General features: G+C 38.9%; 1 protein-coding gene across 3 annotated transcripts in view; it reads right to left on the bottom strand.

Moving 5' to 3' along the window:
• The window catches only part of plecb (plectin b), a 157,909-nt gene extending 141,287 nt beyond the window's left edge, over positions 1 to 16,622 (bottom strand). For 2 of the 3 annotated variants that reach the window (XM_037536871.1, XM_037536872.1), the window contains exons 1-2: positions 16,433 to 16,621; positions 9,327 to 9,522 (exon numbers count right to left, since the gene is read on the bottom strand). In XM_037536871.1, coding sequence (XP_037392768.1) covers positions 9,327 to 9,519 — 193 coding nt within the window. In that variant the 5' untranslated portion in view covers positions 9,520 to 9,522; positions 16,433 to 16,621. Of the gene's footprint in view, positions 1 to 9,326; positions 9,523 to 16,432 lie in introns of all 3 variants that reach the window. The other variant, XM_037536870.1, reaches the window with a different exon arrangement.
• Positions 16,623 to 26,568: the final 9,946 nt, after the last annotated feature.

The raw sequence follows: 26,568 nt of genomic DNA, 5'->3' as shown, positions 1-26,568 counted from the left end.
AATAGACCTTAGTCATGACAAATTAACTTTCAGCGAAATTTAAGAAAGAAACATACTGTTACATTTGAATTCTACTGTGCCAGCTAGCACCATAGTGTGACAAAAAAAATCACAGCCGTTATCTCTTACATCAATAAATTCAATAAATCAACTAGTGGTCCCGTCTTTAGATATTTCCAAGGCAAGTCATGTAGTTCAGTAAGTGAGTAAGTTTAACACCTCTAACTGTATTGGGATTGAACCCAACCGGATTAATGTGTCGCCCCATTCATAATTCCTTAGACTGAAAGACCGGGACAGCCCCAGTGAGGTGAGCTGAGTAGTGAGGTGTGAAGTTGCAGCTGATCTAAGTGAACTTATTTTTAGTAAGTGGCTACGTTTTGGAAAAGAAAACGAGGAGACGTTAGAGTAAATGTTTATGTGCTGACAGCTTTTAGAATGACAAATCCTGCACGAGACTGCACAGTGTCAAACATCTGAATGTTTGATTCCTTATTTGAGTGTGGCTGTGACTACGTCCTGAGATAAGGCATTATGCACTGTACTATAACCCGAGAAGGCCTTTCACGGCAGCGCAGCTTACATTCCTCCACCCTACAACAGGTGTATGTGCTAGTGAGAGAACATTACTGAAAGATTATGTTACAGAGGCCATCCCGCATGGGATGAGTGAATGTGTGTGGGGCTCCTGGGGTGTGTATTTGTGCACGCAATTAGGACAGTGGAGCAATAAGACCCACCTCAAACGGAAATTCAGCCAACCAGGGCATGCAACCAAACCTGTCTGTCTCACAAGAAGACTGTAGTGACATTACTGGAAAGTGTAACACCACCCACACTGATCTGAGAATAGAGCAGGGCTGCTTGGAGGTCTGACCTCTCCATGTCCCTCAAACGCTGCTCTCTGAAGCTATCCATGCTGTAAAGCAGTAAATCATGAATGTATTTAAAATTAATTCCAACTTTATGCAGCAAAGGCCAAAGGTCCTTGAAGAAGGATTCAAACACCTTGAAAGTTGTCAAGATCTTCTGGATTACTTTCATATGCGTATTTTCCCAAAAGTGCCCCAAAATATGGTTAGTAGAGACAAGTGTCTCCACACAGGAACAATAAATTATTACATAATTATGATTTATTAATGCATCTTAAGCCCATTTTTAGACTAACGCATTATCAAAATATATTTCTGTATTGTTGTGAAAATGTAAAAACATTTTATGTTACCAGCACCTGAATTGCAATTTTTATTGTGAATTCATGTATTCTAACACTAAACTTCAATGTCCAAGTCAGCGGTGCCAAAACTTTTTGTCTTTGGGGTCCAAAGTGCAATGTTTGCTGTGGATAGAGGGTCAAAAATACAAATCAATATACAAATAAAAAGGCAGGTATATTTAAAAATATATTTACATTACACTATATTTTGTATACCTCAAAAATAATATTTTAAAAGGAATATGAGAGTTTAAGAAATTAAAGAAAGTAAGAACATTTGCTCTCTCTTTGGAAGAGTGGGTGAGGTTATAGTAACATTTTGGTGGGCAAATGAAACATTCTCAAGGGCCACCTTTGGCCCCCAGGCCACAGTCTGGACAGCCCTGGTCAAGTTAATAACCTAAAGACAATATATATATATATATATATATATATATATATATATATATATATATATATATATATATATATATTATCTATAATATTTAAATAAAAGTCCCACTGGGATTCACAACAATATATGTACCTACCATTGTAAATTGCTCTGGATGAATGCCTTTGTGAAGTACGTTTTTTTGAATGTTAAGCCTAAGCATATACTAATTTCCAATATTGATTCAGCATTGACAGGGCAATTTAGTCCAAGATGAGGCTCAATCCTTACAGGACATCAGCTCAAAGTGTTTGAACCTCAGTCTTGAGGATAGAATGATCTAGCCATCTAATCTATTGCCTTACTGGCATTGCTTACAGCTGACATAAAGCTGTGGTGAGATCTATTAATGTCCCGGCCTCTATAACCTGAAATTGCAGGTGTGACTGTCTGAGTTTTGTGGAAATATGAATGTGTTAACACGAATGTTAAAATATTATGAACATGGAGTGTGGGAGTGCATGAGCCCTGGTAGTCAGAGGCCCCCGGAGAGAGGGAGCCAGAAAAAGAGAAAGCGAGGGGGCACAGAAGAATCTAGCACTTCAAACCGGAGCACATTTGAGTGAAATGGATCCAGCTGAACATCAAAGAAATGCTGTTACACTCACACTGTCTAACGCAAGCTGCACAGTTAACATCACTCACACACAAATTGAGATGTGCTAAACAGTAGTACAGGGGAAACAGTAATACAGCATAGTTCATCCAGAGAGTTGGTTAAATGGGAAAGTGTATGAATTTTCTTACAGTGAAAATGTGACTGAAAATATAGCTGTGTTACCTCAAATGCTCCTGATGTAATAAACCATCTCATGCACCCACAGACTTGGAGATTGCCTATTTGCAGTATTTCAAAGACAGTAATTTAGCAGAACGTTTTTAATAACTTCAGAGCTTATAGTCACAGAGGCTAATTCAGAGCCTGTGGAAAACAGATTATCCGCAGGGGATGAAGAGTCTGACAGCTACTTTAAAAGTCCATCACTTAAACAGATTCCAACTGGGCTTGGCAGGCAGGTAAAATGCATCACACTGACCTCTGGTGGGAGCAGAGTGAACAGCAGCTTTAAACATTTAATAAAGCATAGGACTCACTACAAACAAAGGTAGACAGACACACACGCACGCACGCACGCACGCACGCACGCACACACACACACACACACACACACACACACACACACACACACACACACACATTTTCTAAGCAGCTTATCCTTCTGGGTTGCGGGGTGAGCTGGAGCCTATACCAGCGGCCATTGGGCGGAATGCAGGAAACACCCAGGACAGGTCACTAATCCATGTCTTTGGGAAGAAACTGGAACACCCGGAGGAAACCCACGCAGACCTGGGAGGAACTCCACACAGAAAGGAAGATGGTGGTCCAGCCAGGAATCGAACCCAGACCCTTCTTGTTGTGCTGCCCCAGATGCAGACAGATATTAAAAATTGCTTCAAGCCTATGAATCTTGAGGTCTCACATTTTTAAAGCGGGCCACAAGATTCGTTGTCTTGGTGCTTTGATTTAGATTAGGTACTGTTTAGCTAATGCAGTGATAGCCTCTCTGTAACGGCATATTTTATTTAAGACCATATTTCATACAGTGAAATATAAAATTTCATAAAGCAAACGTCAGCCAATGGAGCAACATCTAAGTGGATCATCTCAGAAGAAAAGACCTCCACAGTCACCATGATTACATTAGCAGTGGTTACAGTTAATAAATTCCAAGAAAATATTGAATGCAATTAGTTCACTGTCTGACCAAACAGACGACTACAAAAGAAAATAGAGCAAAGGGAAAAAACTCCAAATAAACTGGCCTCTTACACAGACTCTGCATTTTTAGTGGCCAAAATGTGAAATATTGTGGCCAGGGCACCAGGCAATGTTTCCCCCTGCGCACTAACAGAGAATAAATATGCCAGCAAAGATACCTTTACCACTGTTGATACAGCAGATATTAACATTTTAATTATTGTAAAATTAAAATTCACAGACATTGCATGTAGTAGTTAATATCATGGCATAACAGCATAAGCTTTATTGCACCTTAATAAGTTTCTGAAGGGCTTGATGTTTTGCTCATAAGTCAAATCAGGTGCATTTAGAACAGCTGAAACACTATAAGTGTAGCGTAAAGGAAGTAAGAATGAGTACTAGGAATTCAATACATGGACAAAATGCTATGCTGTGATTACATTGCAGTTATGTCACAAATGTGATATACATTATATATACATGGTTAAATGACACGCATCATTTTGACAAAAATTATTTTACAGTTGCTGATCTGAAAAATCTGACCTTGTCCAGGCTTACAGTACTCAATCAAAATGCACACGGGGAAAAAAGTTCATTTGCATTGTGCAGCCTTATGCAATATCAGCACTGCGATTTCAGCAATACTGCAATGGCGATTAACAAACGATACATTGCACAGACCAGACATGAAGGTCCAGATGTCCTTTTTCCAGTGAGGTGTCTGACTCTCTCTCCTCTTTGTGTGTCTACAGTAGTCTCTCTCTGGGGGGTGTGTGTGTGTGTGTGTGTGTGTGTGTGTGTGTGTGTGTGTGTGTGTGTGTGTGTTGATACAGTAAGGGCGGCTGGGTGAGATCACTGGCGTCTGCTCTCTGAAACGGCTTGGCACTCAGAAGGCTTTTAGCAGGTTAAGTGACGGCTTGCCCTGTAGCTCTTACTTTCCCTTTTTCTCATTCTCTCTCTCTCTTTCTTTCTCTCTCTCTCTCTCTCTCTCTGTCTCACCCCACACACAATTAAGAAACATCAAAACAGACACAGAAGCTCACACACTAAGAGCCCTGTCATCAAATCATCAATATCACTCTGTTCACTGATATGCCTGAGTCAGATGCAGGCCATTATAACCATCGCACAGCCTCTAGCTTCAGCTCTGACAACAGCTGGCTGCTGTTATTATTGGGAGTGAAACAATGCGGAGGGACTCCACAGAATGGGCCGGAATGACTGCTGTACTTGGATATTCTATGTACATGCACAGAAACAGTCAGTCACGCCCCAGGGCCAGTTGTTTAAATGGTTTTTAACTAGGGGGCAGTGGGCACCAGCATCTGCTAATGATAACACTTTAATGTGTTAGTGATAGTACTCTTGTAAAATAACAAATTTGCTGTAAATTTCTAGTGAAAATGATGTGAACAAAACATTCAGAGTGACGTATTTGTTGTCCTCAATTTTTCCTACCATTTTGTTGATAACACACTTGCAAGTCATATCTACTGCACTTGGCAATTTGTCCAACAGAAGAGGTCCTAATTCCAGTAACAGTCATTTAGAGAATAATCCAAATTGTTGGCCGAATTACTAGAAGCCTTTTTTATGACCGTCTCACAGAATTTAATATTGCTGTTTTCATAAATACTCCTCCTAAAGGACTTCAGGATTTTTCAACCTTAGCTCTATCTGCAGCACCCATAGCATATGGTCAATTACCACAGATAGTTACCTTGTACTAAGAAAAGTACAAAAAACCTGTTGACACTTAAAATAAAAGGCAATAGGCAGGTGCCAGAGCCATACTTTCACACAGGACTGGGTTTTCCTTTCTTTTGTTAACTGCAGTGATCGACGATACACAACAACACAAACACAATGAATTTATCTCATTAAATTGCTGTGCTGCTTTGACTCACCCTGTAAAGCTCTGAATAGTAATTTAAAAGGCAGAGGCATCTAGTCAGATTTCGTGACCACATCATACATTTTTATGTGTTAACATCACACACAGGCTCAAAAAGAAGATCCATCTCAATCTTTAGGTCTTAAATGCAAAATCAGCAGTACACTGATTAAGATGTGATGGTAATAATAGATAATTTAATTATATCCTCGGAAGTTGTTCATCAAGTTTTCCAAAAAAGTTACATGCTTTACACGTGACGCGTACAAAAAAACGATGTGCTTACAAGTAATCTTATTGTGCGTCAATGTGATCACACATTTCTTCACACATGAACATGATTTTACATCATTTCATTCTTTTTCACATGACCATTGTGACATTTTTTCTCATGTAATAACACATTTTAACATGCAATGTGTACAAAGCCCACACGTGTTTTAGTCATATGTGAAACTCATGTGACGTTTCTACAAGGGTTAACTGAGTTCTCTTTGAATACTCTTCCAAACAGCTCAACAACTTCAGATTCATCTTCAGATCAGGCAAGGGGTCGAAAGCACAATTCGCAACAGATATTAAAAAATGTTCAGCACATTGTGTGCAATAACATATGTCCACCAGAGAGGTCATCAAATCTCCAAAACATATAGACAGTAGCATATCCAAATTTATTCATGATTTAGCTGAAGTACACCCTCAATGAGGTGAAAAAACTCAGGAATAAATATAAGGAAGCAATATAAAAGGAAACAAAAACTTGTAATAAAACTTATAATTTCATGGCGGTGATAAATTAAGGAATTCAAGGAATGGGGTGCTGCTAAATGCTATCAAAGGGTTTTTAGTGAGTGTAGCACACAATCTGTCTATCAGGGTTGCCAATTCATTCATTCAAGGTCCTTTTCTATTCTCTCTCCAAGAAAAATGCATACTCAGGCTTGGTCCAGCTCTCTGAGAGCACACTTAAAGGTATCCATGCCTTAAGTTGACACATATCGTTACGCTCTGACAGAAATCCAGACGCTAGCGGATAAGAGACCAGAGTTGATTTGTCTACTTATCGACAAAGGTAACAAAAAAAGGGGCAAAACGCTAAAGAGTAGTCTTAGGTCAGTCCAAAATTCTGAACAAACAATCCAAGTAACAAGCAAAAGTACCAAAGAGGGAAAGGTAATAGACGTAGTTGAAAACACGAAATCAAACGACTCGACAACAAGGAGAAAACACTCAGTGGGTTTCAGAATGAAAACAATACCTTGCACTGACTGATTTGCAGAGCCACGCTTAAATGCTCTGCTCTAATGAGGCACAGGTGACATTAATCAAAAGTCTGGAGATTGTGAGCGAGCCTGAGTCCGGAGTCACAGGATCTCCCAGGGTGTTCTGGGAGTTGGAGTTCACTCGACGAGCTAAATGCGTGACACATTTGTCCTCGTGTAAACAAACATGTAATCATTGAAATTCACACATTCTTTACATAAACTTATTATTAGTTCAATGTCATAAACATTAAGGTATTAAAATGTCTCACAGTTCGATTAAGAAATACTTTTGTAAGAAATTAAGACACACTGTAGTTACGTAATCTAGCTTCAATCTTTACGGCCTGTTTCTCCGACACAGCCTTAATGGAGTTATACACTGAAATAAAGCTTCAAAACAGAGAATTAGTCTTAGTTTAGTTAAAAAATCAGAGAATCCAGTCCAGAGGGTTTAATTATAGTTTTTGATCATATAAGACCAGATAAGTCAGCAGTACTTTAGATTATGTTGTTTTAGCTGCCTAATACAAGTCCTTTGAGGATTAGAGGCTTTTGAAGGCTGGAGTCAAGGCAATACTAGCCCAGAGGCAGATTAAAGGATATACTGAGCTGCAGTGAAAGCAGAAAACCAGAAAAGTGAACTTGACGCTTTGTTTCTACTGCCAATCATATAATAATATTTCTATTGTCCACGTTAATTGCTGTATAACTTGCAGGTTAAACATGCTCATGATCACTTCGTCTCCTACCTCCTAGCTAAGCCTCAATAGCTCAGGACCTTCATTTACTTGAGACTAGCATAGCATTGTTTCATCACAACATGATCTCTTAATGATATACTCGCTCTACAACCTGTTAAACCGCAAGACTGTTTAAAACAAATATGGACCGTTTATCTAGAAATATACAGTTAGACCTTTCATTTAAATAAATTTTCAGTTAACACCACAAGTACAAGTCAATCATTTTTCAGGTGATGTTTCTCAGAAGATTAGATATGACAATTCACTTGCATGATGAAGGGGAAAGTCAAAAGACAAGTGAAAAATGAGTTTCCAAAGCCGGGTGGAAATGGAAGGCCTGACAATCTTGTTAGACCAGGTAGACATAAAACCATTGGATAAACAAAGTTTTAGGAAATAGGAGAGCTCCGCCCTTGCTTCAGATCTGAGTGATCTACAGTCTACAAAGCTTTCTGTCTACTCTCCCATTGTGAGAAGACAACACAATGGCATGGATCTGAAAAATTGTGTAGCTTTCAAGAAACCGTTACTGAAAAAAAGAAATAGACAAAAAAGTTCTCGGAAAAACTGACTGTCCAATTCAGTGAGATATTGAGTTCTAGACTCTGAGTTGTATTTGGTATTACTTGGATACAAGCAGAGAATACAATCAACTTTTGAGACTATACTTTGTTTTGACTAAGTGTGGAAAAATATCCCTGCAGATTTCTTTAAAAACCGGAAGCAAGTCTGCTGAAAAGAATGGAAGCTTCAATAAATGCAAAGAACGGAAGAGTAAATACTGAAAAAGTTGCATTATATTCAGCTGTTGAGGCTTCTGTGTAATTTCCTGTTAAAATTATTGACACTGAAAAACGTAATGGCTGTTGTAACTGGAAATGCAACAAATTAAAGGGTGATCTGGCTTTGCGCAGTACTGCACACACAGATGCACAGAAATGAACAATCTTGATTATCATGTTTATAATTTTGTACATGAAATGCACTTGTTTTGATGCCTATTTCCCATATGGGCCCAAATAAAATCTTTTCATGAGATGGCGTTCTGCAGTATGAAAGAGGAATATGTGCATGTAAGTATGTGTTAACACTAAGACAGGAGACAAAGCTACTAATGCTTTACACAGTCACTATCCCACTATAGCTGGATAACAGGAATTACTTTAACTTACATTGCCACACACAGCAAGACAGAGACTGAGCTCAAAACTACAAAGCATAGCCAAGCCAAAAGAGTTTTCCATATTCACTGACCATACGGCCATAATGTCAATGACACCAAATGACAAACAGCAGTCTGGGGCACATGCATAAACTTTATCAACTGTGTATGATAACTTAGCAAAATGACAAACACAATGGCTGATCTCCTTCATTTTCTGCTGTACTGAAGAGTGTGAAGACATCAGGGTGTAACTTATGAGTTTGACTAATGACTGCGTGACATTATAACATTGGGAACATCACACATGTCTGCTTTCTGTCCCATTGTGCTTTACGTCAGCATATACTTGATAAGATGTTTTATTCAAATGTCTATACAGGCATGTACTACATCGTCCCTTTAGCTCAATAGTGTATTATATTGTGGTAATATAGAACATTTTTGTTAGTCTGCCTGTGCCCATTATCACTGCATCTAACAACATGCCTTCTAATTAAAACATTATTTACTGAATGCCATATTTTAATGAATAGAAAATGAGCAACATTATGGAACTTAACCATTTAAATAAACATCACTTAATCAATCTTTTCATGTTTACTTTAATCAGACAGGTTTACAGGAATATCTGAACCGGCTATTGTCTATTGTTAAAATCTTGACCACACCTAACAGTTGACCACGATAGCCCATTCAAAGGAAGTACACTATGCCTTATTCCATTGGCTGAATCAGGGTTCAGTTGTTGAAATGGCTCTGCTCTGGTGAGTCATCTTAAACTGGCCAAGCTAAGGTGATGAAAGTGATTCAGACATTATGATGTTGGAGGGATCTGAATGGCCCACCTGCGATGCGAATGACGGCCCTCTCGGCAGGGTCCAGGACCTCAGTCGAGGCAGACTTGGAGCGTTTGACCCTCTGGTGCTTGGACAGGTTCCAGGGCAGGGTGTCTCCAGGACAGGGTGAACTACTCCTCTCAGTTGAGCTCTCCTCCCTCAGAGACAGCTCCCTGTGCCTTTCCCTGCGGCCTGTAGCCATCACCTACGTCACATGGAAAAGAGGGTGCTAGTGAGGCATACATGCACAAACATACACACAAACATGCACAAACATGCACCCAGCTACCTTGGACTTTTATCTTAACCCACCCTACCCCACCCCCCGTATGTAAATGCTCTTCAGTTAATAAAAAATGACAATGCAACTTCCATGTTTACTTGCTATTGCTGCTTCTCAGCCAAGTTACATTAGAAGTCTTACTCAAATACTATTACAGCACGTTCAGCAGTCGCCTTTTCAAATGCAAGCTTTGCATTTGAAAAGGCGACTGCTGAACGTGCTGTAATAGTATTTGAGAAACAGGACATGCTTCTTTAAGGGGTGGGTTAATGCATTTGACTGACAAGTAGGTAAACAACAAAGTGATATGAGAGAAGACAAAAGGCTGAGCCAAGCGACAGACATTTTCAAAACTGACTTCTGGAATTGAAATAAAGCTACTATGAACAGGGGTATTTTCTGTGGATATTTTCTGTGGATGTTTCAAAACTGACATTTGGAATAAAGGTTCTATAAAAAGGAGAAGGTTGTACAGCTCTTGGTGATTGAAAACAGCCAAAAACAACTTTTTCTTCATTGCTGACAAGAAAAAAAGACAACCTCGATATTCATCGTTCAGCTGTGATGACGTATGGTGCTTTTTTGTGGTTCTCATTTTTGAAATTTAAATGCACAATTTAAAACCATGAAGCGTGCTGCATTAACTAGAGGAGTGCTTTTCGGTTGTGAGGCACATCACTCCACAATGATGAAAAGAAGTGTGCTCGAGAGCGTTTAGAAAAGCATTATCTAAACATCCCATTATTGTTGGTGTAGCATTGTGGGCTTGTCCAAGTGGAGAATCAAACTTCAGCTGTTGTGTGGAAAGCAGTGGTATGGACCACTACACTGCACCAAACTCAACACAGTATTATTAAATTGTTGTCGTTCCCCTAAGTCACAGGTGTAAAATTCGGCAGGTAGTGATAGATGAGGTCCAATCATTATAGACCCAGAGCCCCAGAGCAACTGTCCTGTTTGTAATCTGGACTACTGTTTACAAGCTCATAAACTTGCACAATCCATACAAACACATATATTCAGTACAATGCTTATATCATTTATATACAAGTCAAACCTTCCTTCAGCTATTTGCTTTGCTCTCTTTCAAAGAGATCACTTGAAATAAAGAGTGATCACACTAAAGTCATCTGAGGTACACCTACGTCAACATCTCTTGATACCTCAGTCAGATGTGAATGGGATCTTCATGTCTCCACCCTGCTCTTCATCTATAGCGCTCAAACTGCATGGCAGCACGCCAAATGTAATGCTTCCTGTAAGTAAAAGAAGATGACCCTGTGCCATTACTCAACCAGGGTTACTAAAGACACGTAGGGCTAAACTACTCAGAAACTCTCCCTTAAATTAATGATTAACTAAAGCACTACACAGGCCTGGTCAGAGTATTTGAAAACATTTGCATAATTCATGGGCTATATTGTGGTTCTAAGTAAAGCATGTCTGATAGGAGATTGGGACTTGTAAGAGACATAGATATAAATGTTTTAACTACATACTTACTTTATGAAAAACATTCTTATCAGTGAGCATGCTCTAGGACTTTAACCATGACATGCAAACACTAACTGCCAAGCACACACATTGCTGACACTGTCAGTCATGCTTTCAGTACAGGCTATTTCTGAAAAGCAATATTAGTGATATATACACTATATTACCAAAAGTATTCACTCACCCATCCAAATCATTGAATTCAGGTGTTCCAATAACTTTCATGGTCAGAGGTTTATAAAACCAAGCACCTAGGCCTGCAGACTGCTTCTACAAACATTAGTGAAGGAAAGGGTCGCTCTCAGGAGCTCAGTGAATTGCAGCATGGTACTGTGATAGGACACCACCTGTGCAAGTCCAGTTGTGAAATTTCCTCACTACTAAATATTCCACAGTCAACTGTCAGTGGTATTATAACAAAGAGTGGAAGTGGATACTGAGGGACAAAGCGCGCAGAGGTCGCCAACTTTCTGCAGAGTCAATTGCTACAGACCTCCAAACTTCATGTGACCTTCAGATTAGCTCAAGAACAGCGTAGAGAGCTTCACGGAGTGAGTTCCATGGCCGAGCGGCTGCATCCAAGCCTTACATCACCAAGCGCAATGCAAAGCGCTGAATACAGTTGTATAAAGCGCCACCACTGGACATGTTCTCTGGAGTGACGAATCATGCTTCTCCATCTGGCAATCCGACTGCATTGTGCCAAGTGTAAAGTTTGGTTGAGGGGGGATTATTGTATTGGGTTGTTTTTCAGGAGTTGGGCTCAGTGCCTTAGCTCCAGTGAAAGGAACTCTTAACGCTTCAACACCAAGAGATTTTGGACAATTTCATTCTCCTAACTTTGTGGGAACAGTTTGGGGACGGCCCCTTCCTGTTCCAACATGACTGCGCACCAGTGCACAAAGCAAGGTCCATAAAGACATGGATGAGCGAGTTTGGTGTGGAAGAACTTGACTGGCTCACACAGAGTCCTGACCTCAACCCCATAGAACACGTGTGGGATTAATTAGATCGGCAACTGCAAGCCAAGTCTTCTAGACCAACATTAGTGTCTAACCTCACAAGTGCACTTCTGGAAGAATGGTCAAAAATTCCCATAAACACCTAAACCTTGTGGAAAGCCTTCCCAGAAGAGTTGAAGCTGTTATAGCTGCAAAGGGTGGGCCGACATCATAATAAACCCTATGGTTTAAGAATGGGATGTCACTCAAGTTCAAATGTGGGTGAAGGCAGACGAGCGAATACTTTTGGAAATATAGTGTTTTTCCACACAATGAATCTGTGATCTGTCATGATCATCATAATCATCTTGTGCCAAGACACCATCTACATCATAACATACATAAACACAAACAGATGACAAGATATTTAGAGATACAGTAGTCATTGTGTATCTGTAAAATGGAGTTAAACTGTACAATATGCCTCAGAATTGATGCTAATCCCTGGTGTATGTGGTAAAGCAAATAGGAGACTTCATACCTACAGGCCAAACAATGTAATCCCACACCTAAAAACCATGAGAACGTAAAAGTATATGCATTTTAAAAAGTTTATGCATAAAGTCTTTTTTATGATTTAAAATAAAAGTCAGACTCTGAAAGCGCACTCCATGCTGTTCTACTTGCTAAAAAAGGTGGAGGCACTAGGACTGTTTGAACAACCAACTTAAATGTCTCCTTAATGTCAACAGCCGTGAAGTCAGATAATACATCAGCTCACACTGCTTATTTAATAATAGTGGCATCTCTTGCTGTGAACGGTCAACTTACTGCAAAAGGTAGGCTGACATGTCTGCTACACAATGAAATGACACTTTGCATTGATGGGAATAGTTCAAAGAAACTTAAAGAAGTGATTCATTTCTTCTAAAGGCCATTCTGCATTGTAGCATTCACATTTTCCTGTTACCTTTTACTCCTTTCCAACACGAGATATTCTCAAATGTGTCAACCCCTCACTGACTAGTCCAAGAAATTTTTATATGGGTGGCATGTATGATTTGAAACATGCTTTGATACTCTGTTCATATCACCTATAAAACAATGTGATAAATATAAACAGTAAGTGTATGTATATTTAAAAATCCATTCATATGGATCATGAACAAAATACGCTAATGGTTCAAAAATATTGTTAGGCTTCCCATGAATTATGGGTGTTCAATAAAGACATTCGGAGGTCCAGTTACCATGGGTTGCCCAGCGCTACATGCACCGCTCTGTCAATTTTCCCATTAATGCCACAGCAATCCATGGCCAGAGTCCATTAGAGCACAACTGGCTTTGATCTCTGCATGAGTAGGATGCTCCACCCTCTTCTCCTCGTGCAGGGCAAGTTAGTGGTCTCCTCCAAGTGCACTGAACTGTCCAGTGATGTTGTATTACAGTGGACACTGACTATAAGTCTCAGAGGAAGCACATGATAGCCTTCATCCTCCCACCATGGTAGCATTGTATGAAGAAGCATACCTAGCTAATGTGTGAAATCAGCAACAACTAAACTGTAGAGAAAAAATTAAGTTTAAAATTAAAAGTATAAAATAACCTGATTCGACTTTGACTTATTGGCTCATTAGCAAGACATTCATGAGCTGAATGCTGAATGATAGAAGAGGGAAACACTTTTCTCAAAGGGTCTTTTTTTAAAGTTTTAGATCTCTGCTTTGGAAGATATGTATGTAAAAATATAGAATATAGCCATCAGCCCACAAATTCTATTTCGGTTCCCTTATTCTTTTTATTACATGGGAAAATGTGTGCATAATTAAATGGTTAAGATGTAGTCAATGTCATTCAGAGTAGTTTGACATGAAATGCTATGTTCTAGAGAAACTTACCATGTCAACATTTTTAACAGTGGAGAAAATAGGAACCAAACGCCTGAAGCATTTATTACTTCTAAAAGCTACCTGGCTGAAAGGTATTACCAAATTGTTACAAATACGCTGACATTCATTTACGATAGATCTGAGATGTTTTTGGCCTAAAGTGTATTTTTAAAAATCTATTCATAGCAGAGAGGCACACGTAGGGTATTGTAGGCAAAATGGGAATACATACTTCTGTAAGATTCACCACTATCAAGATTACACTCATACCTCTGATGGCACGTATACATTAACTAGTCATTTTGGACAGTAAACAATGGCTATATATGTGTCATAGACATTACAACCTGTGGTTACTATCACCACTGTAAAGAAATCTGCGTCAGTAAAATTTTCTACAATTAACCATTTCATATCAAACTGCTATGAATTACTTTGTGTACATCTCAACCATTCATCTGTGCTCAAATTCTGAAAAATCAATGGAATTCCCAGGCACCATATATAAATCTTAACATTTTTACACGGTAGAAATTTGATGAATTCATTTGAAAACACCCCTAATGTCTAACCTCAGTGTAAATGACTTGTATAACAGCACTTTCATACTGAATGAATGTAGCAATCAATACAGTAGCAGAGTCAGCACTCGCCAGGCCCATGAAAAAGTACGTTAGTACATGACTTCACCAGCTGAATGCGACTGAGAGAGCACTATTGTAAGAGTGCTGATTTTGGTGGGTGTTTGTTTTCCGGCTAGGCACATTTGTCTAACACAGGCCTGTGCTTGCAACTGATTGGCTGGTGGCTATGTCTCTGCTGCTGTCATTGGCTGGAGGAGAGGGGGATTAAATCTATATCTTTAAGCTGTATCCATCTTTCTTCTTTCTACTTTCCCTCCTATATGCACACATACTGGTACCAGTCTATAGTATGAGCATATCTTTATTGTGCATTTACTTGAGAGGCACATAGAAGTATAATTAATATATTGTGTGTCTATGAGGGGCAGTTGCACTTAGGAAAGCTCTATGCATTTAGTTCTTGTTCTGCTAGCACTCAGTAGCTGCCACCAGAATTTCATGGCCCTTCCTTCCTTTACTGGGTAGTTTTCAAAAGAAAACAATTAGACAAAAAAAAAATAAAGGCGTGCTCATATACATTTGAAACATACCTTGTGTGGTCCTAAGCAATTATGAGATTCTAGGGCTGCAATATGGAGCAAATGTAATAGCACAATATGTCAAGTTTTCACAATGCACAATATGTTACAATATTTATTTTTTTCTGACTTCTAATAAGTTGTAACAGACCACTAAGTGCTACACTTAAAGAATACTATCGAAAATTAAGAATACAATTATTTGTATTTAACATTCACACAAGGCACTAAAATCAATTAAAGAGGACTAATTAGCCTCTCTTTGTAATTAAATATGTAGTTGGGAAAGGCTGAGGATTTATCACGATGAGGATAATTATTGTCATATTGCCCAGCCCCATGAGATTCCATGTTTTAGTATGTATGTGTACATAACATAATGGTCATAGCATAATGGTCATGATATCCCAGTACAAATACAGCTCAGACTCAATAGTCTAGATAAGTGTTTCCCAATATATGACCTTATGCAAAGTTCTACCCAGTTTAGTGCTTTCATCACACATTAACACACATGCATGAAGCAAACAGCTGCTGAATTTATCCAGTATAGCACTGAAAGCACCATGTGCAGTGGTACTCCTCTACTATGGAACTAGGAAACACCAACCTAGTTCCATCTGACAGACAGTCTTGTAGGTTACCTAAAGGATGAACACATGAAGCAGCCTTGGCTCAAGTGGCACATCCTTTGCTGCTACAGCATCCACATTTGAATTGCAAATAGCAGAGTCATCATCCATCAACCCTGGCTTGATAGCTGGTGACGGCAGCCTGTACACACCAGATGTCTTTAGAACTCTTTGGAGACCTTATAAGAGTTAATCACATATAGTCTATGACTGTTCTGACACAGTAGGATACAAACTGCAATACATATCAGACCTGGATCCTGTAGCTTTACACCTGGACAAACTTCTCGAGACTGCCATAGAAAGTCATACAACAAAGGCTTGATCAGACACAGAATGTGGTCCTACATATTCCAGAGTTCACTTACTTCTTAAGGTAATAGAGGGGATGGAAATGCAGTGAAGTAAGCTATTCACACAGGCTTCAAACGGATTACTTCCTAGTGGTACCCACATCGCCCAGGCAGCTTAGATCAGCCAGCTCTACACTACAAAATGTACCAGCGCACAGCTTCTGTATGCGCTTTCTGTTGACGCTGTCTATTGACTATTGGGTTGATTTCTATAGCGCAGAACGCGAAGCAAATGAGAATGATTAGGCACCTTTAAGTGTCCACTCATGTTTCAATGCACAGAACAGCCTACACGACGGGGACGACATCGGCTAGTGAGCTGTGAAGTCGACACGACAGTAGCTATAAGCTTTATTCTCACCGTAGCTCGCTGTGCAGTATGTCCGGCGGTGCTCTCACAAAGACATGAAGGCAGGTGCAGAGAGTCTGACCGAGCTGCTGATCCTCGCCGTGCACAGAGCTACACACTGTCCGGTCCGGCTGGGCGGAGGCGTAAAGGCAGGATCTGCAATAGCCTGCCAGCCTGAGGAGAGCGGAGGAGTGCCGGGCTGAACGGCAGAGGGAACTGACTGACTGCAGAGCGTGAAGAGCACACTGGAGAATTGGCAATGTGTCTTAGCCTTACACACACACACACACACACACACACACACAGAGCTGAGAAACCCCGGCCAGCCCACTCGAGATCAATTACCTGGAGTGCAGCTGCTGCAGGGAACGCTAGGCTACCTTGCTAGCCATTAATGGTTAAATTAAAGAGATACGTGGTTTGTTATGGCAGATTCTTTCGCTTTTTTGTTGTTGTGCACGGGCTCTGTACTGTAGCAGTGACACTGTAACCACTGTACCTGTGAAATCTCCCGAATGGCTAAACAGCGCTAGTTTAACTAGCCTACCTAGTTGAAGCTAACCCATCACATTTAACTCAGTTCATACAACTAACACTAAACTGATACGTCATAGTCTGATTAATTCAATCCATTTCAAAATCTCGTACATCCATAGACACTGAGCTATAGGTATGTATAGACGTTTGATACACTGGTTAAAGGAGCAGTAAGCAAAGCTAATTCAGTACACTTTCTCTCAAATTCAGAGAATAGCTCCTTACGGTCCACTAGCCGCCAGTTCTTTGGGTATGCTGTGAAGAAATCCGGTGTCCATACACACCCCTGGCTCTGTAAATGGGGAAAGTGGCTCTGACCAAAGGACACTACACTATTGCAGCCAATCAGCAGTCAGGAGGAGCTATGTGCTGAAATCCACATAGTCAGGAAGGAGAGATGGCCAAGAAGCAGCCAGAGAGGAGAAGATCTGAAGAACAGATTTGTAGCATCAGATTGAGAAAGATGTTTTTAGATCAAGGATGAAGAGTCAACCCAAGTGTCACACAACACATGCTGTAACTCCTGTCTAGCCTGGCTCGTGACATTTGGCCCACGTACTGCCAGCACAACACATGCCAGTGCCGTAACTGAGCCATAAGTGCCAAAAGGGCACAGATTAGGCCTAAATGTGCCTGCTATCTGGATAACATCAGTCAGGCATTTAAACATTGGAGTGACCAATGGCAAAGCTGAAATTGACTTCCTATTAGCCAGATTCTTGTTAGAATTTTCCCATTCCACCTTAAATGATGCCAAAAATACACTCAGACGCCTTGTGCAAATTTTCCTGTTCCACCTCGATTGGAGCAACATTTCATTCTGGTGCCTCTTGTTCAACTTTTTCCATTCCACCTTAAATAGTGTAGCAGTTTCTGATGCCTGAGACCGATGAAAAAGAAGTTGACTTGGACACAATGGAAAGAGATCAGGAGGTTGCTCTGTTTCTACTTGACAGGAAGGGAACATAGCTTACTTTTGCTGGTTTACAGACCCAATACATCAGTATTGTTTTTTCCCGTTTGTAAATTTTTGTGATAGCTAATCTCAACTGGTTAGCTTTGCATCAGTAATTGTTGTGACAGGTTGCTATCTCATAACCTAGCTAATGTCCACTACATTACATGTGGCATTTTCTGTACAATATTTACAAAGATTTTTATGACTAGCTCAGTATCTAGCTCAGTGTCACTCACCTTGGCAATGCGTATCTGTAAATCTGGGGGGCAGAGCTTCTGAAAGAGCACTGAGAGGAGGGGTGTGTATTTTTTATTTTTTTGGCTGTTCAATTAAAGTATCAACAATCGTTCTCCAGATTCACTTACTACTCAGCTGAATTAGTGATGGGGAGTCGATTCCAAAAGAGTTTGCTCACAAGTATTCCTTCCTCTACACTGCAGTGCTCTGCACCTTAACTGTACATTTACTTCATGATTACTGTTGTAATAACCATTGATTAGAGACAGTACAAGGAACAGAAGCCAACAGTATTTTTCACAGAACCTTGTGGAAAACAGGAAGAAGCTGAAGTTCTCTTTATATTTCCCCTAAAATATTTTCATGAAAAGAGGGACAATATCCAACTGCTCCAGGATGAAAACTTGGTTCTTTTTTGAAAATTTGAAATTATTTCTTTCAATAAATTCTGGCTACAGTATAGATTTCCTGAGTACATCACTCACACCTCATTATGTAAAACACTCTGATTGTAAGTCTGTGAATTTCCATCACTGTAATCTGTAGCTACTCCAAAACTGGGTAAACTATGTTTAGGATGGTTTAATATCTGTATTCTTGCATTACCGACTCTGGTGATGTCTTTGTTAAAATTAAGAGTCTAGTTGACGCCATCAATTCCTGCAGGAGTTGACAGTCTGAGTTGACTCAGGAAAACCCGGCGTCAGGCATCACTGAGTTAAATCAGGAAGTGTGCTGTAGTGTTGTTGTTGTTGTTAGCTATCTGTGTCCTGACTGGAGCTTTGAATAGGCTATTTCTCTTATGGATGAAGCACATTTATAAATGTGTGTTGGAAATATGATGTTTCATTTGTGTCATCTTATCTTAATACTAAAATAATCATTGAAATAAACATTGTTCCATCAGTGTCACTTGACCTTCAGCAGATTCCACACTTTTAGTCAATGTAAATCTGAAATCAAAGCCATTTTAATGTGCACACCTTTCGAATGAGGTGTCATTGCTGAATTTTAATTTTGTTTGCATGCTAATCCATATCAATAAGACAGCAGTTTTATTTATTGTAGTTAATGCAGATCTTTCTTTCACAGGTGATGCTATAGGGCTTTATCACTGATGGAGAAAATTCCATTTGCACAAAGTCAGAATTACCTCCACTACACCTAATTTTGGACTATTCATCATAGACTTAAAGTTGCTTTGTGATTCTCGACTTAATATTTTTATAACAAAAAGCTGTCAAGATGTTAATTCTTCTTGATAAGTTTGTGAGTGCTGCTGATCATTTTTTTGTTGTTGTTGCAGCTGCCCTTTACAATGTGCTAACATTTCATGCTGAATTGAGCATTATAAGTTCCAATAACTGCAATTTAAATAAAGAAAATAGTTTTGTTCCTCCTGCTGTAAAATTGCCATTTTGAAGTAACAAAGTTTATATATATATATATATATATATATATATATATATATATATACACACACACACACACACACACACACACACACACACACACACACACACATATATATATATATATATATATATATACATATATACACACATTGCTACGATACACAGCACTTACTTTACATGACACCTCTTTTATTTAAGACTAGAGTGTGAGTTGGCAACAGAGCAGTCAGCAATGTAAAAAAATAGGGATAATTCTCACACTGTAAATTCTGATTGATTGATTGATTGATTGATTATTTGTTTGTTTTTTTACATCAACTTAAGTGTTCTATGGACACAAATGGATTAGTTGGTGATACAACAGCAGTTTTAGTACCCTCTGTTGGTGAAATAGATAAACACACACTTTCTTGCATGCCAGAAAATAATCAAGAATTTCTGAGACACATCTGAGATACTTGTCAGTAGGCTGTTTGCCAGTGACAACAGATGTAATTCATTTTATAAGAATTAATTGTTTTGTCCTTGCATTTTGTGCAAAAAGAGAAGCTATTCTTGCAAAATATAAATACGTTTTGAGACCCATAGTTTGAGACTCATAATCATAGCAAATTAGAATTATCTGCAAGACATGAGCTAGTTAAAAGAAAGGTCTCTGACTTGCATAAATGTTAATAAGTTGTTTATTCTTTTTATTCTTAGTTGTCATCTGTAGTTCATGTGTTCAGATCTTAGCAGTCAGAGCTGTCCTCCAGTGACATTCAGCTGCATTGTGACTTTGCATGACAGACAGTTCAAAAAGCTGTGCTAATTGGCTTCACCTGTTGTGAAAGACGTACAGTGTTTGGAGTGGTCTATTCTTTTACTTTGATTTAAGACACTACATCCGTTGCAGCTTTATGTCAGTAACTCATCAACCAACATCAGATGAATGAAGCTAAACTTAAGGACTGGAATTTCATGTAAAATATGAGAGCAGCCAGCCAGAGGAACTACACTAGCCAGCTTGATTTCTGTAAAGAGGTAATATGACTTGTGTTAAGAGCCAGTTTTCTAAAGCGAGTGGGATGTTATCTGTATAACATTCCAAAAATAAACACTTTATGTTTACGGTATAACTGTACTAATCAGGGAAATTTTACAAAGAGCTAGATAAAGTGCATCACTCACTTTTGCATTAGGCTAGTAAGAGAGTACTACTAGAAATTGATCATTAGTTTTAATGTAATGAATGTGCCAACAAGAAAATATTTTACACTATTAGGAACAAGAACACATGAGATCTCTGCAGGTGCTCAGGCCAGTGACACACTAAATGCCTCAATTCATTTTCAGCTAAACAAAGCTTGCAAGGGTTGCACAAAAGCAAAAATACCTTTACAATCTTACAAGCTTGCACTCCATTGTACTGTTGCAGTGTGTTGTGCTCTGTGTTGAAACAATATGGTGGAGATGAAAGGGGCATCATTCACTGAGAATATTATTTTTTGTTTATATCTTTCGTCTGAGGTGTTTGCCATTGCCTGCTGTTGAAGTAGGTCATCAACATGGCGATCATCATGACAAAATCATGTGACTGAAACAATACATTTCATTTCTAATACTGCGTTATCCATTCCCTTGAATAGAGCAGTCTTTTGAGATTCCATTTTCTAGCTCATTCTTCCACAAGCTGGGTGGAACATTTGAGTTGCAGTATGTGTTTGCACCTATTTTAGCATTTCATGTGCTATTCAAAACTGAGAATTGGGACTGTGGTCTGGAACCCTGGAATGTGGGAATGTCGATGTTGTTGATGCATGCAAGTGATTTTCTGTCGGTAAGCTTACATACATGGTGCGATGACGATTGCAATGGGGGTACATGGGCCAGAAAAGAAAAAAAAAAAAACAGGAACATTTGTTCAATTTCGGTGGTACAATGCCTAAATTCCAATTTTCAAGCCCTTCATAGAGTTGCTTCCCACATGAACTACAGGTCCTACCCATGATCTTGCCATCTCATTCAAGAACTCATTCAAGAAGTCATTCCATCTGAAGATGCAAGAAGAATCGATGTGATTCTGGATGACGAGTTTTTGCTCTCTTGTGCTTTTTGTGTGTGGCGAACAAAGTGGCCCCACCTTCTCCAACAACCAAAGCAATAAAGTCATGGAAACACAATAACTAGGGGAAGCCAGTACAGCTGGGTCCAAAGATTAGCAAATCACAGCAGTTAAACTATATCCTTAATAACCTACTTTACAGTTACTAGAAAACAGCTGATTAAATATGTGGCATGATTTGAGATTTTTTTGTGATAGTCTAAACATTTTCTGCTTTATTTGAAGTCAACTTGATTAAAAGAAGAGCAAGTTCTGTTCAGCTCATGAACTTGATGTGATTCCCATTTATGCTTTGTGCTTTCTGCCTTTACGTTCAGTCAACTAAGCAGTACATTTTAGATGGATGACAGCATTTCTTCTTGCTCTATTGTAAAAGCAGTTGTGGAAGAGCTCTTGAAAATCACATTTTGCATGTCGAGACAATTCTTTCTTCACATCTAAAACTGTTGCATAACAACTTTCATTTAACAGTTTTTAATCATAGGTTGACGACATATGGGTTGGGCTGATAAGGCATAACTTTATCGGACAAACACATTTGAAGCCGTAAAGCTCCATTCATAAATTGGTTCTGCTGGCAGGTGTATCTAGGCTAGGAGAGAGGGGCACACAACCTAACACATTTTGTTTTTGTGAAATTTTTAAAATAATTTAGTTTGAACAATCATGTTTTTGTACAAGCAACATATACATCTCTGCTACAATCATGTAAAATCATGTACAACTCCACCAATGAAGGGAAGTTCAATGTTACAATTTACCCCATGCGTAGGGTTAGTTGTAATAGACAGAGGGTTAGTTGTAACACTTACTAGAAAAGTCTGAGCAACAACATTAATTCAATAGAAATTTCTGTTGTAAGAAGCAACATATCATTATGTACCTATAAGACAGACAGCTCAGTTGATAGATACACATGCATTGAATGAACAGCAAAAAACATATATCTCTCACACACACGTTGCTGGAGCCTATCCCAGCAGACACATTCACATGCCATGCCTGCAAAAAAACATCACCCATCAGTAAAATATGTACATTGTTTCTGAATAACTACAGCTGTACCAACTGTTCATTTAGCTCATATACGTATTTAATACCAAAATACTAACATGTGAATGATACTAATAAAGTAGAAGAAAATCCCTGTTTTCTCTATTTCAGTTTAAAATCTGTGTAAACATATGGAACAAAGGCATAATTTACTTTGTCTTTGTTTACTAAAGGTGGTTCATTAGTAATGCTGTGTAACAACTAACCCCACTGTACCTAAGCCCAGTTATCACTTGCTGTAAGCTTGTCACATGCTTCAAAAAGGTGCTACATTGAAGGCAACAAGATGGTAATTACAGTAATATAAGATTGGATTTTGTTTTTTAAAAATTACTTACATGATCTGAAAACAATCTTCGGCACAGATCTCTGTAAAACGCTGATGAATCACTCTGAATTTTCTCGGGAGACTTTGGCTAGGAAATTGTGGTCTGAAGCACGCGCTGCTTAACCTAGTATAACAACATAGAAAGTCTGTATTAAACTGTGTCCTGTGTTAAGTTGCTCCCCTCCTGGAACAACAGACTTGCAACAGTGCTACAAGTCTGGACACTTTAAAAGGTAGCACCTAAATATTTGTTGTGTAGTCTGTTAGTTATCTTACAGGTCATTTTTACACGGCCAATTTTAGAATTTCCTCATTAGGGCTTTTTAAGTTGTATTTAATGAACAACTTGGTATGCTATAATAGAGTGTATCAGGTGTTACAGGGCAATGAAGTGAGGCGTACCTTAAAACTATACAGTAGTCAAGAATGACATTAAAAGCTTAATGAATAAATCCACAGGCATTTCCTCAGACATTTGGACTATGATTTTCCTTTCATTTTATAACAGTAGAAAAAGAGATATGTGTGCTGATAAGTGTCCTTTGATATTCTGTCAAGCTGTGTAATTAAGTAGAACCTAACAGCTTCCTCCACCCTGAAATACAATAAAGCACATTAGGTGCAAATCAGTGTGCTTATTACTTGATTTTCAACAGTTTCATTGATGGAATCTCACCCTCAGAGTAAATTCAGAATAGCTCTGAATTATGGAAATATGGATGAAATCATTTTTAGAAGCTTGGCTCTGTACCCTGTTACATTACAGACATCTTAACACAAATGACTTTACTGTAGACAAGGTGACAAGGTAAGTAAGCACACACCCTCCGAATAGATGACTCACACTGGTGACTAACACCAGGATAATGTGATGGTGTTTTGTTATTCAAAACCTGTGCAGGAGGGAAGAACCTCGGAATGAAATAGTAGCAGCTAAATGCGTACTTGTCCATGCAGATATGCTGCTTGGCTCCTGCTTGTTTTCTAGTTTTCTTCATTTCCCTCAGTCTTTGGTTTTCTTTCTGTTTCAGTATTTTGTTCAGTAGTGTTCTGGTTTTGTTTTGTGGACACTGGCTTGTTTTGAATTTTTAATAAAACCACATAGACTTTACAATTATTTTTGCAGTTTATAAAGTATATAAAACTTTAAAAATGCATAGCTTAGTACTGCTGCTAATATATATGAACCAGCCTAATGTATCCCCACATCCAATCACCTATCAAAACTTTGATTGACATACATTTTATTCAGACCTGTTAAGAGGAGGTCAGTACCCTGACCGTCAGCATCATTTGTAATCTTAAGACATGGCAGGAATTATCTGACTGTACATGGTTCTATATTTGTTGGAAATTGGGAAGGCTTTTTAATTTTTCTTTCATTGCTTGCAGTATTATCTTTAGATTTTTGTCTCACTAACTAGTCTAGGGGTTGCATGGTGGCATGGTGGGTAGTGCTGTTGCCTCACAGTGATGAGGGCCTGGGTCGATTCCCCGGCCGGGTGACCAGGGTCCTATCTGTGTGGAGTTTGCATGTTCTCCCCGTGTCTGCGTGGGTTTCTTCCGGGTTCTCCGGTTTCCTCCCACAGTGCAAAGACATGCAGTCAGGCCAATTGGACATGCTAAATTGCCCCTAGGTGTGAGTGTGTGAGTGACTGTCTGTGTCTGTCTGTCTGCCCTGCGATGGACTGGCGACCTGTCCAGGGTGTTTCCTGCCTTCCGCCCGAAGACTGCTGGGATAGGCTCCAGCACCACCCCGCGACCCTGACGGAGAAGCGGCTTAGAAAATGGATGGATAACTAGTCTAACTAAGCACTAACCAAGATTGGAGTCTAAGTATCACATAAAAGGCTTTCGGTTCTTATGACAATAAACACAAAAGACCAACAGTGCAGAGACAAATATTTATCTGCAAATTTGCAAAGGCGAGACGTCAACAGTTAGCACCTCCAGCAGGTTATTATTAATGTCTTGGTGGCTTAATGCTGTATTATTTAATATTACATTTGAAATGCTGGCATTTGACCTTTCTTAAGTCATTTCCTAAGAGTTTTTAACAAGTTTTGAACATTTTGTTCATCTGGAAACTATAGAGGCAGTCTGCCAACCCTGTAAATCAGGGAGACCAGCATTTCAGGCATCAGTTGACGTTCAGAATGGGAAGTTGATTTACGATCTTGGCATTGAATTTGCCATTAGGGGTGTATCTAGCTTTCTATAAATAGCTATCATATTGGATTTAAAACACATAACTGTTTCAAAGGTTTATGGAGATTGATGCAACAAGTAACACTACTTGTGATCAGTAATCCCGTGGGTGAAAGCTGCTTGTGAATCAAAGGGGTCAAAAAGAATTATCAGACTTTGTCTCAAATGGCCTAAAACAGACAAAAAACATTTTAGGTGCCGATGATGTCATCTCCCTAATAAACCTAATAGGGAAAAATCCATATTTCAAATGAATTTCTTTTGCATCTTGATTGCATCAGGCATCAGAATTTGGAGAATTGAGTCTGTGGAGTCATCCTCTTATGTACATTTCAATAGTGGCAGTGTGTTGGTGAAGAGAAGCATTTATGACCTTGATGCCTGATGAAGAATGATTGATTGGCATGGCATATCTGAACATTGTTGCATCCCTTCATGGCTACAGTTTATCCAACTCAGACTGACGCTGCCAATGATGACATGTATCAGTTCCAGGAACAGCAAGTTTTCATCACTTCAGTGGGCTGCAGTCTCCAGATCTTAACTCTATTGAGCAATTTTGGTATGAAGTGGAATGGGCTCTACACAGCAAGACTGTACAGCCGTCCAATTAGAGTAACTGCACAATGCAGTCATTTCTGCATAGAACAGCAATCCTGAACAAACCACCCAGCATTGTTAAGAATCCATGTTCCAGGCAAATTTATACAGTGCTGAAGGCCAACGCTGCAAAAAAGACATATTGGCAAGTTAAATTATCACAAATCTAGATAATGTGTCTAGTATTTCTTATTTTTAATTAGACGCAATAGGATATTATAAGATTAATCAACCTGCTTCTTTTGTTTCTGTTTTTTTTAACTATTAGTAATTATTAGTAATTAGTAATTTTATCTAAAGAAACATTCTATTAGCAGATAATTGTTCTTGTTGCAACCACAATTCCTAGAAACCAGCAACATGTGCATTATGAAATAAGCACAATTATCAGGCAATATAATAAGACAATGTTTCTAGATAAACTTACTTCAAACAAGTAAATAATCTCATGCAACTTCTTTCTCAACACAGTCTAAAAATGAGAAATGGATCTTGATAGCTACATTTTTATTTGCTAAAATATATTTTGTGCAGAAAAGAGCACAGTATGGTATTAGAGAGGTGTACCAAGTCAACCTGCAACTATGCTGAAAACTACAGAGATGTTTCTGGAGCTTAATGTACATTTTTAGAATACATGTCAGAAATGACCACAGGATTTCTGACTTGGCCTCAATATGCGAAATGAACAAGAACTTCAGACAAATG

This window comes from Pygocentrus nattereri, chromosome 3 (assembly GCF_015220715.1).
Source record: "Pygocentrus nattereri isolate fPygNat1 chromosome 3, fPygNat1.pri, whole genome shotgun sequence".
Taxonomy (NCBI): Eukaryota; Metazoa; Chordata; class Actinopteri; order Characiformes; family Serrasalmidae; genus Pygocentrus; species Pygocentrus nattereri.
Note: the sequence above shows the minus strand (reverse complement) of the source record. Positions and strands in the feature narration are given on the sequence as shown.